Below are 19,464 nucleotides of genomic sequence, written 5' to 3' on the forward strand. Positions count from 1 at the left end.
TCAGGAGTTCTTGACCCTTAAGCAGGGTACTGATTCGGTTGCGGTGGTCACACGGAAGTTTCACGAGAGGGCAATGTTCTGCCCCGAGCTGGTGTCTACAGAGCAGTCACGGATGAGCCGGTACTTAGGCGTTTTGAGGAGGGATATCCGGGAGTTTGTGTCAAACTCCACCTATCGTACTTTCACTGAGCTTCAGGCGAATGCCAGGAAGCGCGAGATCGAGTTGGAGACCCAGGCCAGGGAGGAGGCCGAGTCTCGGCAGGTGGACCGGCGGCCGGCTCAGTCTCAGCCGGCAGCCAAGCGGACCAAGTCCGCTGATTTGAAGACGGGAGGTCCGAAGGGCCGCACTTGCGGAAAGTGCGGCAAGGGTCATGAGGGAGCATGTCGAGCTGGTGGTTGCTACAAGTGTGGCAAGGAAGGACACATTGCCAGGGATTGTCCTAAGGGGTTTATGGTTTGTTTTCATTGCAAACAGATAGGCCATCGGAAGGCCGAGTGCCCGCAGCTTCGTCAGGGATCTACACCTACTACCAGGACTACTGAGACTCGACCGACGAAGGTCGAGGCCCCGAGGGCTCGCGGGAGAGCCTTTCAGCTGACTGCGGAGGAGGTCCGCGCTGCGCCCGATGTGGTAGCAGGTATGCTGTAATTCATGTATTTATCTAAAGTCGAAATGTTATGCTTATGTTAATATATGTGTAGGTACTTTTCTTGTGAACTCTATGCCTGCTCTAGTGTTATTTGACTCGGGTGCGAGTAGGTCCTTTGTATCTTTAGCTTTTAGTCAGCATATCAGCAGTAGTCGTGAGCCATTAAGTCGGCCTCTGAGCGTTTCTATAGCGGCCGAGAAGGTGATTTGTGCCACGGAGGTTCTTCGGGGGTGCGTACTAGAGATTTTCGGGGTTGAGTTTCCGATTGACCTAATTCCTATTGCGATGGGTGATGTCTGTGTCATCGTGGGCATGGACTGGTTGAGTCGATTCAGCGCTGTCATCGACTGTGAGCGCCAGCTGGTGACTATACGAGACCCTAGTGGGAGAGTTCTTACGGTGTACGGCGAGGGTACCCGTTCGGGATCAGCTTTTTGTTCGGCCGCTAGGCGTTCGGGATCAGCTGGTGATTATGTTACGGGCCGGAAGGCGTTGTGTTGAAGATCGGAAGGTCAGGGCCTGGAAAGGCGTATATGTGTAAGTAGTATACTAGGGAACTCATTAAGCATTTATGCTTACAGTTGTTATGTATGTGTTTCAGGTACTAGCGAGGACCGTGGGAAGGCGCCGGCGTGATGTGTACACACTGTTGTTATTTTGAGATCTTGGGGATTTTATGATTGTATTTTGATATGAAACTTGGAATAATCATATTCAGTTGAATAAAATCACTTTATTTTAAATGAAAATTTTGTTTGAAAATTTGCGTTGTTACATACCAAAAGTCACAACTCATGAAAATAGAGAGATGAATATACGTATAATCCAAATATCGTTATAAACAAATTGACCGGTCTAGTGTCGATACAAAAAAAAGAACAATCGTTCAATCAAACCTTCCAACAATTATACAATTCTTAAAATAAGTAAACATTAAATTCTTTGGGCTTGAAAGTTCCAAACATGCTTATTGGGCCTTTGTGACCCATTAACATGATTTTTGGGCCCAAAGAATAATTATAAATGTTATTGGGCCTTCTATGACCCAATTTCATATTTAAGGGACCATCAATGGCTTTTAAGTGCTATTGGGCCTTAGTGGCCCATTAGCATTGCTAGTAAGGTCCAAGTAAATCAAATGTGAAATGTGCCAGCGTGTCCTTCGTATAATCAATAGTCATAAATAATATGCGGGAATAGTAGGATCTTGTAATCCTCTTCTCCTCGTTTATTAGGCCTATCGTCAATCTAAGTAAACAAATACGGGTCGATAATCAATAGTAATCAAAGTCAATTGGGATTTAGTGAGTAATAATGGGTGGCACCAACGTGTGTCGGTCGTAGTTTGTAGTTATAATCAAAGTCTCCTGGAGGGAGAGCGAAAGTTTGTGTATAGATATATACGGGGGTGACTCCCCCACACCTCAGCTGTTCGCTACAGTTAGACTCGGCCAGACTAGGGTGACAAAATCTTAAGATCAATTACGGCGTTCACCAGAGTGCCAAGACAGACGAACTAGTCATTATCATGCATGGTTATAACGAGTCACATAAATAAATCCAATATAAATCAAGTAATCAAGGTAAGTCAAAATCATTCACGTGATGGGATAACAATTCGAACCGTTATATGATATTTCTATTTTCGGAAAACATCGTGTTTTTTGGGGAAGTTCAACATTTTTCACTGGTACTTTTAATACAAAGTTTTTCAATTATACATGTTTTGAAATCATCATGCATATTTACGGATCTTCACACTTTTATATAAACAATGGTCTTTTAAGAAAATATCGGATTTTCTAGGTTGTTTTCTTTCAAACTACACAAAAAAATTTTCATATCAAACCTGCTTATGAACTCACCAACATTCCATATGTTGACCATTTTTCAAAATAATTTGTATTCTCAGGTAGCAGGTAAGCGGAGGAGTAGTACCAAGTATGTTAGTATGTTGTGCTTTTGAAAACTATCAAACATTTTATGTTATGGATTTGTAATGTTAAAACAATGTCCTTGATGTGAACAATGCCAGTTGTAATATATTGATGCATGGTGATGTTTATGTTATGATTCATGTATATTCATTGTGATGATATTCAAATTTAGTCACGTGAGCCCTCGGACGTTTCTGTCGTTTGGTTCGAGGGTGTGACAATGTTATTTCTTTTACCCACATAACCGTGAGTGTTATTTCTTTTACCCACATAACCAAGACCACCTTCATGAAACTGAAATCAATTTTGATGGCTCCTCAATTAAATCAATAGTTAATTCGTAATATACTGATTACACAGATCAATTAAAACAAGAAAACGAAGAACGAATATCGATTTGGTGGCTAGAAAGATATGCTACTCTGCCATCAACCACTACAACCTCAAGCAAGATCTTGCTCCTCCGATACCATCTCGCCAACGAGATCCAAGCCGATGAACTGGAATTCAAGGGTTAATGGTAGATGAGGTTAAGTCACCGGAAAGGGTTGGTGGTGGAGGAGATGGAAGTTACAGGGAGATCGTGTTGTGATTGTGGGTTGGTTTGAGGCGACGATTATAGCTTCGCCATATGATATTTAGGCCAATAGTCGGAATGACCAAATCCCAAATCGGAAACCAATCATTCAAATACAGGCCCTAAATTCTGATTTCTTCAATCTATGTTCTTAAAAAAATACACAAATACATGCCCTAAATTTTGATTTCGTCAATCTCCCACCACCACTTTCATCAACCTTCTAACATGAAAGACCCCAACTTTCGTATTTTTGAAAGACCCAAACTTTCATACTTCACAATATCATTACTACAAAACATGCTATTTGCATATTCATAAAAGTAATATTTTAGATTGATAAAAGGGAATTACAAACTATTGGATACAAACCGTCTATTACAAAGTGTTATATATATATATATATATATATATATATATATATATATATATACATATTACATAACTACCCAGGATATTGTAATTTATACAAACTTAATCTGTAGTACAAAAGTACTATTACAAACTATTCTAAATCTTTCAATAGTATGTAAACATACTAGTTACTTATCACCTGCAATTGTTAAACATTGATAGGGTAAGCGGTGATGTTTAGTGAGTTCAATAATAGATACAATATAACGTTATGCCATATATATACTTCAATGTGGCAAAGGCAAAGAAGAGTAACAAGACATATGTGAGATCATGTGACAAGCGTTCATATCAATCAAAGACTTTATTCAAAGATATACTTTTCAATGAGACATAATGATTTCAATACTTGATATGCATCAATAAAGCTTTGGCCCAAATGGCACAAAAGACATATAATTTATACAAACATAATCTGTAGTACAAAAGTACTATTACAAACTATTCTAAATCTTTCAATAGTATGTAAACATACAAGTTACTTATCACCTGCAATTGTTAAACATTGATAGGGTAAGCGGTGACGCTTAGTGAGTTCAATAATAGATACAATATAACGTTATGCCATATATATACTTCAACGTGGCAAAGGCAAAGAAGAGTAACAAGACATATGTGAGATCATGTGACACGCGTTCATATCAATCAAAGACTTTATTCAAAGATATACTTTTCAATGAGACATAAAGATTTCAATACTTGATATGCATCAATAAAGCTTTGGCCCAAATGGCACAGAAGACATATAATTTCTGATTATCAATATGATAGATTTCAGGTTTTCACGCCCTGTTTAGCATTTTGGTAGATTTCAGGTTTTCATGCCATGTTTAACAATTTTCCAATACCATAGAATAGAGTTCATTCCCTTACAGAGTCATGCTCTACATGGTCGGAGGCTAGATACCATTCCTATCTAACTTTCTGCCAATGTCATAGAATAGAAGTCATTCTCTTACGGAGACATGCACTACATGGCCAGAGGCTACGTACCAGTACCAATGTGAATCTAAATCCTTTCACTGATCACATGGTCAAAGGTATTATATATGCTATAAACATAGCGAATAAAATAACACGGGAAAATAACTCAGAATAATAACACTGAGAAGCACATAACACATATAACACATAACATACAATTTTTCCTATATATTGAACTCACCTTGAGTTAACCGGGGGTTAAAATAGTAATTTGGACAACATTTCGGCTTTAAATATGACTTTCTATGTTGAAAACCGGGAGCTTAATTGAAAACCAGGCTCTGCGAAGGTACGTCTTCAAAACCGAAAAGATAAAATTTTCGGGCTTCTCGGGAGCTTCGGGACGTGTTTCGGGTGCTAAAATTTATACCGGGGCTTCGGGGATAGTCAAAATGAAGAAAATATGGAAAGAGGGGCTAAAAGTGGCAAATTTCCAAAGTTAGTGGGCAAGGTTCGCGGCCTCCCTTTATATAGGGCCGAGGCCGAAGTCGGCTGGGAAGGAACCAAGCAGCGAAGCAGCTCGGTGGCATCAGCAACGAGGGGCACGCGGCAAGAGAAGCGAAGGCCACGAAGCGAGATGAGGGGATCTGGCGCGCATGCAAGGCTCGAACAGTGTGGCTCGGATGCAAGGCTGGTAGGCGAGATGTGTCTCGCGTCGGACTAGCCACCGATGCAAGACGTGTCTCGTTCCTACTAGACCTCGGCCTCGGCGAATCAACTTGCAGCACGCACCGGCTTCGGATTTGGCCACATCTCCGGTGACGTAGTAGCTTTGTGCAAGGTGACGTAGCTGCTTCGTACTTCCTCATACGAAGTCAGATTTTGGTGTTCTTTTTATCGAATTTCTCGGTTTAACGAATACTACAACTTTCATTTATATTACTAAGGCTAAAAAGTAGTTTATCAAAAAGTCACTTTTTACGTCATTTGGTGCCGTGTCGGTTTTAACGCGGATCTTCGATTGGTCATAACTTCTTCGTTATAACTCGGATTTCGATGAGGTTTTTGTCACACCCCAAAAGCAAGAACGGCGGAAACGTTCTGGGGCGGAGGACGTCATGTAAAGTATCACAACACAGTAAAAGTAAACAAGCAAACAACATATTAAATATATAATTTTAATACAAGTGTGTTCTTTACAGTTATAGACACAAAAAATAATGTAAATCAAAATAATAAGAGGAGTCTTGGATGCGTTCCATCTTCTCAAAAGCTGGCATCGGTACCTGTCTACTGATGACCTGAGAATACAAGTTATTTTGAAAGAGTTTATCAGCATAAAACTGGTGAGTTCATAAGTATTTTAGTGTCGGTGTTTGTTATCAAAACGTTTGAACATGTCTCAAGTGTAAGTTTGTAAAATGTATATAAATGTTTGTAAGTGTTTGTAAAAGTTTGAATCTCTTAGAAAAACCTATATTTTCTATTAAAGTAGCCTTCTACCAAGGCTTAACTGTTTTGTATGTTCGTTTACTGTAAAAGTGTGTAATTTACTCAAGTGTAACTATCATTCTCAAAATATAGTTTGTACATAAATGTTTAAGTGAAAAGATCACTAATTGTGTAAAGAGTAAATTAATGTAGTACTGTAGTGTTGTATTATAGGAACTACTGCTGTACTAACTACCTTAAATCGGATTTATATTAAGGCATCATGTGATTAATTGTACCATACTATCGACTGGATAAACAACGACAAATGTAGGTCGTAAAATGATATGACGTTTGGCACCCGCAGACCTGCAGGTCCGGCTGTAGCTAGCAGCAAGGTGTAGGATAGTCAATCCAGCATAGATCTATACGCAAACTCACGCTCTCCCTCCAAGAGAATTCTGGCTACAACTCGGGCCATGACATTTAAGGCATGCTCCGATACAGTGGATCACAATTGTTAACGTATTCATGTATATGTAGTGTAATGTTACTTGTTCTAGTATCGTTGTATATGTTCTTCTCTAGTATAGTTGTATATGTTCTTCTTTAGTATTGTTGTATATGTTCTTCTCTAGTATAGTTGTATATGTTCTTCTCTAGTATATTTGTATATGTTCACTTTCTAGTATAGTTGTATATATACTCATAGTAATGTAATGTATATGTTCTCATAGTAATAAGTATTGACTCATAAATGAACTGACTCATTGATCTAGAAATTGTAGTAGTATGATCCTGTGTTACCCCGATGGTAACTTACTAATGATGTAACTAATACGCATGAATATGGAAGTACTTTTTATGTCTATATATGTACAATTGATATATAATTAATATTGAAACGACTTTCGGACGACCACCCGAAATTCCACCAGACCACATCTCAAGCGCGAAAAGGAAATAGGGTGGATGGCCTTCCTAAGCCCTTTAAAGATTTCTTATATATCTATACATATATGGACATGTAATTTATAAGAATTATAATAAAGTTTAAATAAAATTATTTGGTAAGAAAAGAGTTTGTAAAACATTTTGAAGTAAAGCAGTTTGATAAATAGTTTGAACAGTGATAAAATCATTGGTTCTATAGTTATTAATCACATGTGATTGATGTAATAACTATAAGTATTTAACTTGTATCCCCCCCATGAAAGTATTTAAAACATTTAAAAGTATTTCAAATGTTAGTTAACAGGGGTATGAACTCACTTGTGGTGAGTGGATTGGATTGAAGTGTCGGGTTCGGTGCTAGGTGACAATTGGAGACTTGTACCCATGCACGAGCCTAGTTATCATATAATGAACATATGTATAACTAATTAGCCTTATTATAACTAATAATATGAGTTGGGACACTCTAGAACCTGAAAACACTTTGTTTCAAGTGTTAAAGTTCACAAGGTTTGCTTCCGAGTGCTAGTAGGGCATAACTAGGGTGTTTGGGGTCCAAGGGTAAACTCCTTGGGAGTTTACGGTCTAAATGACCTTTACCCTTGGAGTTTACGGCAGTAAAATCTAGGTTTTACGGTCTAAACTCCAAATAGTGCAACCATGAGTTGTTGTGGAGTTTAACAAGTCCATAGAAGTAACATTGCTAAGTGGTTTAGCTCTTGGAATGGATTAAGACCACAAAACACCCACCTTGAGGTGTTTACGGCCTAAGGGTAATTCCCCTTGGGTTTACTACCGTAAACCCTTATGGGAAGTGGTATTTCCATTGTTTTAAGTCCTTAACACCACTAGGTAAAAGTCTAGGTTAATTTTTAGGGCTAAGTAAGGAATATGACCCATTTAAACAACCTTTTGGGTGTTTACGGCCTTGAGATATCCTTAGGCTGTAAACACCTATATTTTGTGGTGTTTGATGTTTTAAAATGCTTAAACATATCAATGGAAGGTTTAGATATGTTAAGGTAAGTCTAGGGTTTCAAACTAGGGCTTAAAATGGGACTTAAGCCAAATTTGAGGGACTTTTAGGTGTTTACGGTCCAAGCATCTTTTTTGGACCGTGAACACCTCAAACATGGTGTTCTTGGCTGATTTCCTTGGTATTTGTTTGATATACTAGCTCACAAGCACTTAAGGATGGGAGTACTTACTATAATGGTGCTTGACTCGAGCTAAAAGGGCCAAGAACACTTAGTGTGTGTTCTTGGTGTTTTGGAAATCTAAATAAAATACACAAATAAACAGATGATTAGGTGTACAAACACTAGATTAAGTGTTTTACTAACTTGAAATGGTTAGAACACTTACAAGATCGGAGTTTTGGAATTAAAGGTTGGATGATAGTTGAGAGGGCTTTTGGGAGTTTACTCTTTTCACTTTTTGGGGAGTAAACACAAATGGCTAGTTCTTGGGGAGTAAACTCATACATAGATATGAGTTTACGGTTTTTGGGTGATTTTCAAACCCGAAACATAAAAATTTAGTCGGGTGATCCTAATACGGGAAGTGTTTGCGGTTTTCAAAATAAAAACCCGAGACGACACTTTCCTTTACCCGTTCGTTTAAAAATAATAATAAAATGATTAAACGAACTTTATATTTCTTAAAAATAAGAAATAATGATATTAAATCACGATACGAAGGGGTTGACTTTTAAGGTTTGACCAAAAGGAAATTTCGGGTTGTCACAGTTTTCGCCTACAAGTTTCTAACGAGATAATTTACAACATCAATTAATAAAATTTTACTTATTTCAAATTTTATATTTTCGCTAAATTTCACTATTTGGCTTTTAATTGGGATCTCATAAGACTTCCAATATTTTTTGAGTGATTCTAAACATAGTTTTACTTCATTTCTAGTAAAAATCATCTTGTTAGAACTCAACACTCAATTTTATTCACTTTTAATAATAACAATACACAATTTCAGAACGTGTATGTTACATAACATCACCATCTTCAACCTCACACTGTTGCCATCGTCCCTCTAATCCAAGCCCTAAATCGATAGATCATCGGTGAGAGTTCTTCATGTCTTTCATCTTCCCCTTTTCTTTCATTGATGAACACAATGAACACCAAGTGTTCTTAGTGTTTATATGTATAAGAAAGATTGGTCCAAAACCAAATGATTTATGAGAAAACAAACAGAATAATCCCCTGCCACTTACTTGTATATAAAGCCAACATCCTTGTCTCTTCATTACAACCTATCCTTCACCAACAAACCATCCTTATTTTCTCTATACCAATCACCATGGCCATTATGAACCTTTAGATTTCGATATTGAGAAGAAGAAAAAGGGAATTTGATTCCTTGTTGCTGTGGAATCTCGCACATACATAGAAAAGTTGTGAAGAAGACATAAGTGATTGTCAATTGGGAACGAAGAAAAGGGGGTGTCGTTCATTGACTGAGACCTTTGATCGATTAATAGATGGAGACAAAAGAGCAATGTCGATCTCTATTTTGCTTGGGGTAAAGGCTACGAACGCAGAAGAAGCACAATCGCGATGCAGAAGCAAGCACAATCACCGATTGATTTTTGTGGTGGGGGGAACCGGGAAAAAGACGTACTGTTCTTCTTGGGTAACGGGTGGTTTTTTTTTTTTTTTTTTTTTAATTTAGGGTTTTAAAGAGGGGAAAAAAGCCACATATTAGAAAAAAGAACAATAAAGCCACATAGGCTTAGTTTAACCGGTGAAACCAGGTAAAATCTGGATAATTCCTCTGTGCAAAAAAATAACTTTAATGACCAAATCGGATAACTGACGAAGCTTTGATGTGCTACATTGATATTTTACAAAAAAAAAAATAAATAAATAAAAATTAAAAAAAAAATGTAATCACTACTTTGGGTCTTGGGATTGATACCGGCTGGTTGCTAGGGAAGAAATAAAGAAACAGAGCTCGAAGCTGCCAAGGACACATAGCGTCTCGCCCTCACGCCCACTCCCAGTGACTTTTCCGGCAGAGTTCACCGCCACTGCCGTCGCTCGCAGTTCTACACCCCCGGCGACTTCCATGAATGCCTAAAGGTTGTCCATCATGTTGGCTGGTCTGATTTCTGAGTTGCAGTAAAAATCACAATGTTGCTTAAGCCTATCCGCAATTCAAATAGAAGAACTACTTCAGACTTTCTGTCGTCATTGGGGAAATATTTCTCCACTTCGAGACAATCTGCAGTTGATTTGGCTTCCAAAGATGGAGAAATGAGGATATTTTTAGTTGCAGGAGAAGCTTCCGGAGATGCTATTGGTTCTCGTTTAATAGCTGCCTTAACAAAGCTTTCACCTTTCCCAATACACATTGCTGGAGTTGGAGGGTAATTCTTTTTTAGTCATATAGATTCACCTCTCAATCTCTAAATCTTCTCAACCCTAATCAATGAGGAACTGTTTCCCCAAATAATTTCGTGGTTTTCAAATTCACATCTATATTCATTTGTAAACATACATACATACATATGTATTCATTTATCCGCGTGTCAATTTTTAGATCTATGATGGCAAAACACGGATTGAAATCTGTTTTCCCCATGGAAGATATTGCTGTAATGGGGATTTGGGAGTTGTTGCCACATCTAAATAAGTTCCAAGTACTTTCTTTTTCCAATTTCTCATATCTTCTTGTAAAGAAATATATAATTATATCAGACATCTTAAAAACTACTAAAATTCTATAACTTTTGCAGGTTAGACTGAAGCAAACATTTGAAGCTGCAATCTCATTTAATCCTCATGTCATAGTCACAATTGATTCAAAGGGATTCTCTTTTCGTCTTTTAAAGCAATTAAGGGGTAATTCTTTCACCATCTTTCTTGATTTCAAACATGTAATTTAGATTTTCCTTATAATATTTATGGTGTAGGAAATTGGGGGAATAATTTTTGCAGCTAGATATGGGCAAAAAGGACCTTTACACTTCCATTATGTAGCACCATCTTTTTGGGCATGGAAAGGAGGTGAAGCAAGACTTAAGGGACTTTCTGAGTTTATTGATCATGTCTTATGTATTCTTCCATTTGAAGAGGAAGTTTGCATATCTAATGGACTACCTGCAACCTTTGTGGGCCACCCCATTCTAGAAGATTCCATTGACCTTAACTCGGTACAAGTTGTTTCCACTTTTTCCCTTTTTACCCTTCTGAATTTTTGGCCATTACACTGAATATTCATTCACTTAATGATTACATGTTCATGTCCAACAAAAGGTTGCTACAGAAAAGGGATGGAAGGTGCAAGGAAATGCTGACATGTTCAGGGGTAAATACGGAATTTCCTCAGGTAAAATTGGACATATTCAAAAATCCAAAAAGATACAATAAGTTTTTTAAAATTCGGGTAATGTTTTTTTGCAAGGTTCAAGAATATTGAGTCTGCTTCCTGGAAGTAGATTACAAGAAGTGACACGTATGCTTCCAATTTACTCAAAAACCATGAACATGTTAAAGGACTCTATTCATGACTTAATGACTGTTATCCACGTGGCACCTAACAAACATGTAGAAGATCACATCAAAAGAACCACCAATGAGTGGCCGACACATGTCGTACTGGTTCCTGGAGGATCACCCCACACCAAATATGATGCATTTAGTGTAAGTAATACTTTATTTCGGTACTGGTTTTGTTTCTTTTCAACTTAGGGTATGTCTGGTATACTAGCTGAAAAGTTAGCTGGCAGTCAAAAAACTAGCTGTTAGCTGAAAAAGTAGCTGATGCAGGCGAGCAGTGTGGCGTTATGTACATCGGGGACAGCGGCAATGGAATTGCAACTTGTGCGATTACCATGTGTTATCGCGTATCGAGCACATTTCCTAACAGAATGGGCGATACGTTATAAAGCTAAAATACCTTACATTTCTCTCCCAAATATCCTTCTTAATTCACCTGTTATTCCCGAAGCCCTTTTTCGTCATTGCTCACCCAAAAAACTAGCATGTTTACTCACGTAAGATTTCACCCAATTCTTTATTCATAATGACACAGAGGTTCGAAAGGTAATGGAATTACAGTCTGTGATCATGTTTGGTTGGAGGTGTTTCAGGGAAGTAATGTGTAATGAAGGAGTCCGGGAAGAACAAGTGGTTGCCGCCGAAAGGGTGATGGAATTACTAAGGCCGCCACAGGGTGGTAACTTGGGCTTTGATAACACTGCGAGTACGATAGCAGCTCGGACCGTGCTTTATTATCAAAAGGAGAAGCTTTACGGATGTGTTTATTGAATGGGCACTAGACATATTTTTTAGGGTTATTTTCAGTGATGAGGATGACGAGTGCATTCATGTTTTTTTTTTGACAGACTTTTTAGGGTTATTTTCAATGACGAGGATGAGGAGAACATTATTTTCTTTTTTTTGACAGACTTTTTAGGATTATTTTCAGTGATGAGGATGAGGACATTTATGTTTTTTTTTTTTTTTTTTTAATAGACTTTTTAGGACTATTTTCGGTGATGAGGATGAGGAGGATATTTATTTTTTTAGTAGACAAACTTTCTAGGGTTATTTTCAGTGATGAGGATGAGGATAATAAATTACAACCGGGAGATTGAGTGTCAAAACATAATTAGTGAATTTATTAAATTAGTCTCAATCAAGTTTAATCGACTAATTTGCTAAAAACATTAAATACCTATTTACACAAATAAAAAAAGTGGTTTTTACGTGTGTAATAATAACCACTTATTTTTTCAACCACCCTTGTCCACAAGTTCATCTATTAAACTACTTATCCATATACACAATTTTAAAAAAGGGGTTTAAAAAAGGGGGTTGTAACCAATGCATCATAATTCATAACCATTGGATTTTTAAATCATTATTATCCACAAATTAACCTACTAAACAACTATTTACACGAATACAAAAAACGTTTTGCAACTTTCCATATCCATTGCAAGAAAACAACACAACGATGAAGCCAATGGCTTTTCTTTGCCTTTCGGCCATCCTCATGGCTTCAATTTTGATCCAAGAAACCAAAGCCGAAGCTCCTGCATGTGATCCTCGGGACCCGAATTGTGTGGTAAACCCCTCCAGAAAGAACCCGCTTGTCATAGAAGGGAGTAAAGAAGATAAGGAGGCAGAAAGGGAAAAAGAAGATGACACCCCTGAGATAATTATAGTAGGCCATAGGAAGATGTCACGTTGACAAGAAGGTTGTATTCCTCCTTTGTGTGTACTATAATTGTTATGTTTTTTTTTCTTTGCGTTATGCTTATATATTTGTATCTATGTACAATTTCGATATCTTAGCTTTATGTTGCTTGTTTGATTGGATATAGTTGGGTTTAGCGACAGTCTAAAAGAATATGGCATGAGCAAAGAAAATGTCAATAAAGGTGTTTATAAGGGGACGATTTGTGTGGTGAAATTATGTTTACAAAAGATGGTGTGACTTAATGATGATATAATACAAAAATCTTGCAGGCTATAAAAAGTCCAAATCTATTCTAGTAATCTTATGGGGTTATTATTACTATAGCTCAACCAACTTATCAATTTTGGTTTAAAAGATCCTTCCTCTTATTATTATTATTTTTTGCATTTGAAGGGTAGGAACTTGTGTTTTACAGGCTAATTTAGGTAACCAACCCATTATAGCCGGTTAGGTTTGCAAAATAGGATATAAAAGCTCATACAAGTTAATTCTTTGAATGTCATTGGATGCAATTCAATGCAATAAATGCAGACATTTATCCAACACCAAAAGAACACGAACATAACAGTTGTATGTTGTACCCTATATGGATGAAGCAAACAATATTGTTGTACCCTATATATGGATGAAGCAAACAATATGAGCACAAATCTACCATTGCACAACATGAGACTCCTACCATTGAAGCAAATAAAAGAATAGTCATCATCATTATCCTCTTCTTTAATCCTCTTAGTAGACGACTGGTTCACTTGATCCCCCTCGCTTCCTCTTCACCATCACTTGAGCTCCTTCAACGACATTACCTACCTCAACCTTCCCTCCTCCACCGCTACTATCTGCAGCGACACCCACATGCCCTTCGTGGGTTTTCTGAATTGGTTGACTCCGATCAAGGCTTTGACTCTAAATTCCCGTATTTTGAACTTCCTTCATGGAAAATTAATTGAATGAGCTAATCTAAAAATCAGTTCATCGATTGATCATTAGTAGAGATAATGAAAACCCTAGAACTTGGAATCGAGTAGTGGTGTCGTAGGAGGTCTGGTTGCATAGATGCATAGAAAAGGATGAGATTGGCTAAAAAGACACCCTATTTTTTCATTTAGACACCCTATTTGATTTAAAGGTTTTTTTATTTGTTGAATTTGCATTGTTTTTAAAAAAAAGTAAATTATAAATATTTTATTATAGGTTGACTTTTACTAAAAGTGTTTATAGGGTGTCTAAAATGTGTCAATTTAGCAACATCCAAATTAATTGAGGAAGTATGTGATTAATGTGTCAAAAAGATAGCGCTTGGGATTAACTGGTCTCTTTTTCTGAGTTTTTTTTGGTGTTCTTATTTTTCTGGGTTTTATTTGGTGTTCTTCTTTTCGTTACTTGAGAAACTATTGTTTTGGTATCCGGTCTCTGTTCCTGTTCTTACGTTAAACACATATCAAGGTTTGTTGTTAGGATTTTGCATCACAAGCTCTTTGGAGCAACGAAAAGTACTTGCAAATATGTTGTTTTTGAATATAACGAAAGAGACATTTGCAAGATAATTTTTGGAAATCGGAAACGTCATCTGCAAATTTCTTGCAGTAACAATCGAAAAATACACTTGCACAACTTAAAATTTTGGGGTTAGCTAAAAAGACGCCCCATTTTACCATTTTGACACCCTATATAGTTTTTAAGCTATTTTTATTTGTTAAAATTACATTGTTTTCCAAAAAAAATGATTATAACTAGTTATCTATAGGTTTTTGATAAATGTATCTATAGGGTGTCTAAGGGGTGTCTTAATAGCAACACCCAAAATTTTCCATGGTTTTGATTTTATCGATTTATTTATTTTGGATATTGATTTTATTTTTCAATGACATCTTCATGGAATATGAGACGGTGGACATGATTTTTTTTTTGGGGGATAATCGAAGTGGGAGAAGGTGGATGGGAGGTTGAGGATGGAGGTAGTTGAGAAAGAATGGCGTGGTTTTTTTTTTTTTTTTTTTTTTTTTTGATAATCAAAGTGGAAGAAGACGGAGATGGAGGTAGTCGATAAAGAAAGGCAGAAGGTAAGGAACAATGGTGTTGGTGGCCATGTAAAGAAGATGAGTAAGTTGATGAAGAAATGTAGGACATGTATTGACCGGCTTCTAGCCGTTAACAAGTTAAGAAATTAAGAAATAAGGACCTTTTAAAATTTAAAAATCAAGATTACACCCGTAGAATGCAAAAAAATAAGATTAGTGACCTTTTAAAACAGAAGGTCTTAGTTTGTTGGGCAAGAATGACATTAACCCTAATTTTATGTCACATGTCCTTTTTTTTTTCTTATTTTATTTTATTTATGGAGCACTCTTTTTCCGCTCTAGAAAACTTAATAAGTTCATCGGTTATTTGGTTTTGGTTTATCCTTCAATCAAGGCTCTATCTCTTGTAATTTTGCCTTTTGCTTTTGAAAACATAAAAGATTAAAAAAAAAAAAATACATAAATTCATTGATTAAATCCTCCAAGAGAACGATCTAACCCTAAAACGAAAATAACATGGCCTCGCAAATGGTATTATGCAAAAAAGAAAATTATTTTTCCAAATAGTGTATGCGTTGTATCCTTGCTTCCATACTTAATAAATAATATTTTGTACGTCTTTCGAAGGCTAAAACACTTACTTAATTACTCTTGCACGATAATGATGTCAACAAGCAACTCTATAATATTAAGAATATCTCCAACCATTCTCATCATTCAATTTGTTTCCATGCTATCATGCCAAACTTTTCTTTTGTCCACATAATGGGATAATGACTTAAAAAGATAAAATATTTTTCGATTTATACACATTTGGTTACTGAGTTTTTTTTTTCCGTCCATATTTACCCCTTCAACTTGTTAAATTGTACACATTCAATCCTTATGACCGGTTACTCCAGGTTAGCTAAGAAAAATAACTTAATAGAATAATATATTTTTCACTTTGTACACATTTAGTCCTTAATATTTTGTACACATTTAGTCCTTAATATTTTTTTTGTTTCAAAATAAGTCATTTTTTGTTTTTGTACTCATTTAGTATTTATGAATGATTTCTTAAGGTTTTTTTTTCACACGTGTGACAATCATTGATGAGGTGTTTGCGGCTGTTGATGCTTATGTCCATCGCGATCTCGACTGCTTGGTTGCGTAGGTCTTGTGATTTGGCTTAAGTCTTGTGTTATGAATGTCGTAACTTCTTCATACGATATCATATTTTAACGATCTTTATATCCATGTATTCGTTTTGAAGTCTACTATAACTTTCGTTAAGATTACTCCCATTAAAATATAATATATTTTTACTTACAATTTTATTAAAAAAAACATCTATACATGTATTCATAAAAAACATATGGATATAAATATCATAAGTAAAAATATATTACTTTTTAACGGGAGTAATCTAAACGAAAGTTGTACATACGAACACATGGATATAAAGATCGTTAAAACCCGAGATCGTATGAAGAAGTTATGATGTTGAGAACACATGACCTAAGCAACCAAGTAGCAAAGATCGCGATTGACATAAGCATCAACAACCCCAAACACCTTATTAATGATTGTCTCACGTAAGATGTCGTGAGAAAAAACTAAATAAATTATTCATAAATATTGAATGAGTACAAAAACAAAAAAGACTTATTTTGCAAAAAAAAAAAAAATATTAAGGACTAAATGTGTACAAAAATATTAAAGACTAAATGTGTACAAAGTGAGAAATATATTACCCAATTAAGTTATTTTTACTGGCTAACATCGAGTAGTCGGTCGTAAGGATTGAATGTGTACAGTTTAACAAGTTGAAGGGGTAAACATAGACAAAAAAAAAAAAAACCTCAATCACCAAATATATACAAATCGAAAAATATATTACCCTCTTAAGTCATTATCCCCCACATAATTCACCCTTGCAAATGTTTTGGCTTTAGACCATCTAAACCAGTGCAATTTCGTCTTTCAAATTTGACGTATCAACATTTACAATCATCTCTAACTACCACATCGACAAATACTTTACACTTTTAACTAATATATCTACTATTTAAAACTAGTATTTATTTAATAATAACTTAACATATATATATATATATATATATATATATATATATATATATATATATATATATATATATAAAGAGAGAGAGAGATTTGTACTATTGTTGTTTTATTTCTATTTATTTACTTAATTTATAGTGTGAAGTTTAGTTAAAGATATTAATTAAACTTTAAACTACATACATACATATATATATATATATATATATATATATATATATATATATATATATATATATATATATATATATATATACGTCCCCAAATTATTGTCTACAGACAAAAAACACAGATTATGGATACATTAATTACAAGTAACTTTGTTAAAACAAATCACAGTTGTACCATTTTGTTGCATTTAATTCCATGGTAGTTTAATTAATAATAAAGGGTATTTTAGTAAAAAATATTTATTTTTAGATATACGCTATTATTTTGGATGAGCCAAAAGGAAAAATAAACTATTATTATGGAACCGACATGGACACTATTATTGGCGGTGATCACTGCCCCTTATTTATTTTTTGCCGATGATAATGTGTCGGCGGTGAGAGTTCACTGATGTCTTTCTCTTATTTTGCTGTCTAAAACCCTTATTTCTACCTTCTTTTGCCAAGAACACCACCCCTACACCTCAAATCTTCATAGGCAAAACATTAAATTTTTAAGTGGAATCTACACGACATCAGTAAAAAAGCGCACAACACCGTGCAACCCAATATGTAATTATGTAATATATTTGCATAATATTTTTTATAAGATATAGATCAGATATGTAATATATACACTTTGTTAATAAAAATATATTCAAAAGAATAATAAGTAATAAAAAAGTTTTTATTAATATTTTATAGTTAATGAATAAAAAGTTGAGATTATTATATATGTTTCTAAGTTTTATTTCAAACCACTATCATTTCCTTTGGTTCTCCATTAATGTAGGCGTAATTTGATCCCCACCAATTCCTAATAACCATTCAGCAAATAATTTGCTAGTCCATCTTCGTTTTTTCAAATTACATGCATGTCTTCATTATTTATAACACGAATCTCTTAACAATCAAACACAACTCTTTTCGTTTTCCATTTCTACATCAGCAACCATGAATTTCTCCACAAATGTGTTGATCTTGATCTCTTTCTTCTTTTTATCATTCACCTCAAACTTAAATCTCGTTGATGTTGGTGATACAACCTCAGTTATATTGAATTCAGGAAATTTTGAACAATTGGTTATGCAAAGTAAAGATGTTTGGTTTCTCTTGTTTGGAGCACCTTGGTAATAATTTATTCCACATATACTTATTCTTTTTTACTTTATCATATTCAATTTTAAACCTTATATATATATATATATATATATATATATATATATATATATATATATATATGTTTTCTTTGTCCATATGTTAAACAACTTAAACCTGAGTGGGACAAGGCTTAAAAGGCTTTGTAAGGAAAGGTCAAGTTTGGTGAACTTGACTGTGATGTGGAAAATGTATTATTCATTATTTTTATAATTGAAACTAATATTATTTTATATAATTGTTTACTAATCGATTATAATTTTTCAGGATATACAAGCATGGTTTGGAGTAATTGGTTCCTGATTGTTTTTGCATTTGGTCAAGATAAATGTGCAGCTCCCACTGAAGTAATTGAAAGAACTGCAGACACACTTGAAAAGGCTGGCCTGTGTTACCATGACAAAGCACAGGGTTCTAAAATGGAGTTTTGAATTGAGGATTGCATTCGAATAAAATCTGTTTGACTTGTTATCGATATGAAACAATAATGACACCTTTAACCTTGGTAGAAAAAGCTAATAAAGAATGATTTTAATTTTGATCCGAGAAACCAAAGCCGAAGCTCCTGCATGTGATCCTCGGGACCCGAATTGTGTGGTAACCTTTCCAGAAAGAACCCGCTTGTCATAGAAGGGGGTAAAGAAGATAAGGAGGCGGAAAGGGAAAAAGAAGATGACACCCCCGAGATAATTATAGTTGGTCACAACAAGATGTCACGCTGACAAGAATGTTGTATTCCTCCTTTGTTTGTACTATAATTGTTATAGTTTTTTTCTTTGCGTTGTGCTTATATATTTGGATTTATGTACAATTTCGATATCTTAGCTTTGTGTTGCTTGTTTGATTGGATATAGTTGGGTTTAGCGACAACCTAAAAGAACTTTGTATGAGCAAAGAAAATGTCATTAAAGGTGTTCATAAGGGGACGATTTATGTGGTGGAATTATGTTTACAAAAGAT

General features: G+C 35.4%; 1 protein-coding gene across 1 annotated transcript; it reads left to right on the plus strand.

The window, feature by feature from the left end:
- The first annotated feature begins 9,818 nt into the window (after positions 1–9,818).
- Positions 9,819–12,457, plus strand: LPXB (lipid-A-disaccharide synthase B). Its single transcript, XM_078974324.1, has 8 exons — positions 9,819–10,272; positions 10,446–10,545; positions 10,642–10,747; positions 10,844–11,058; positions 11,162–11,234; positions 11,310–11,548; positions 11,675–11,901; positions 11,998–12,457. The coding sequence occupies exons 1-8, from the start codon at positions 10,037–10,039 to the stop codon at positions 12,173–12,175; spliced, it is 1,374 nt and encodes a 457-aa protein (XP_078830450.1). The 5' UTR covers positions 9,819–10,036; the 3' UTR covers positions 12,176–12,457.
- Positions 12,458–19,464: the final 7,007 nt, after the last annotated feature.

The sequence above is a fragment of the Lactuca saligna genome, chromosome 9, assembly GCF_052625555.1.
Source record: "Lactuca saligna cultivar CGN05327 chromosome 9, ASM5262555v1, whole genome shotgun sequence".
NCBI lineage: Eukaryota > Viridiplantae > Streptophyta > Magnoliopsida > Asterales > Asteraceae > Lactuca > Lactuca saligna.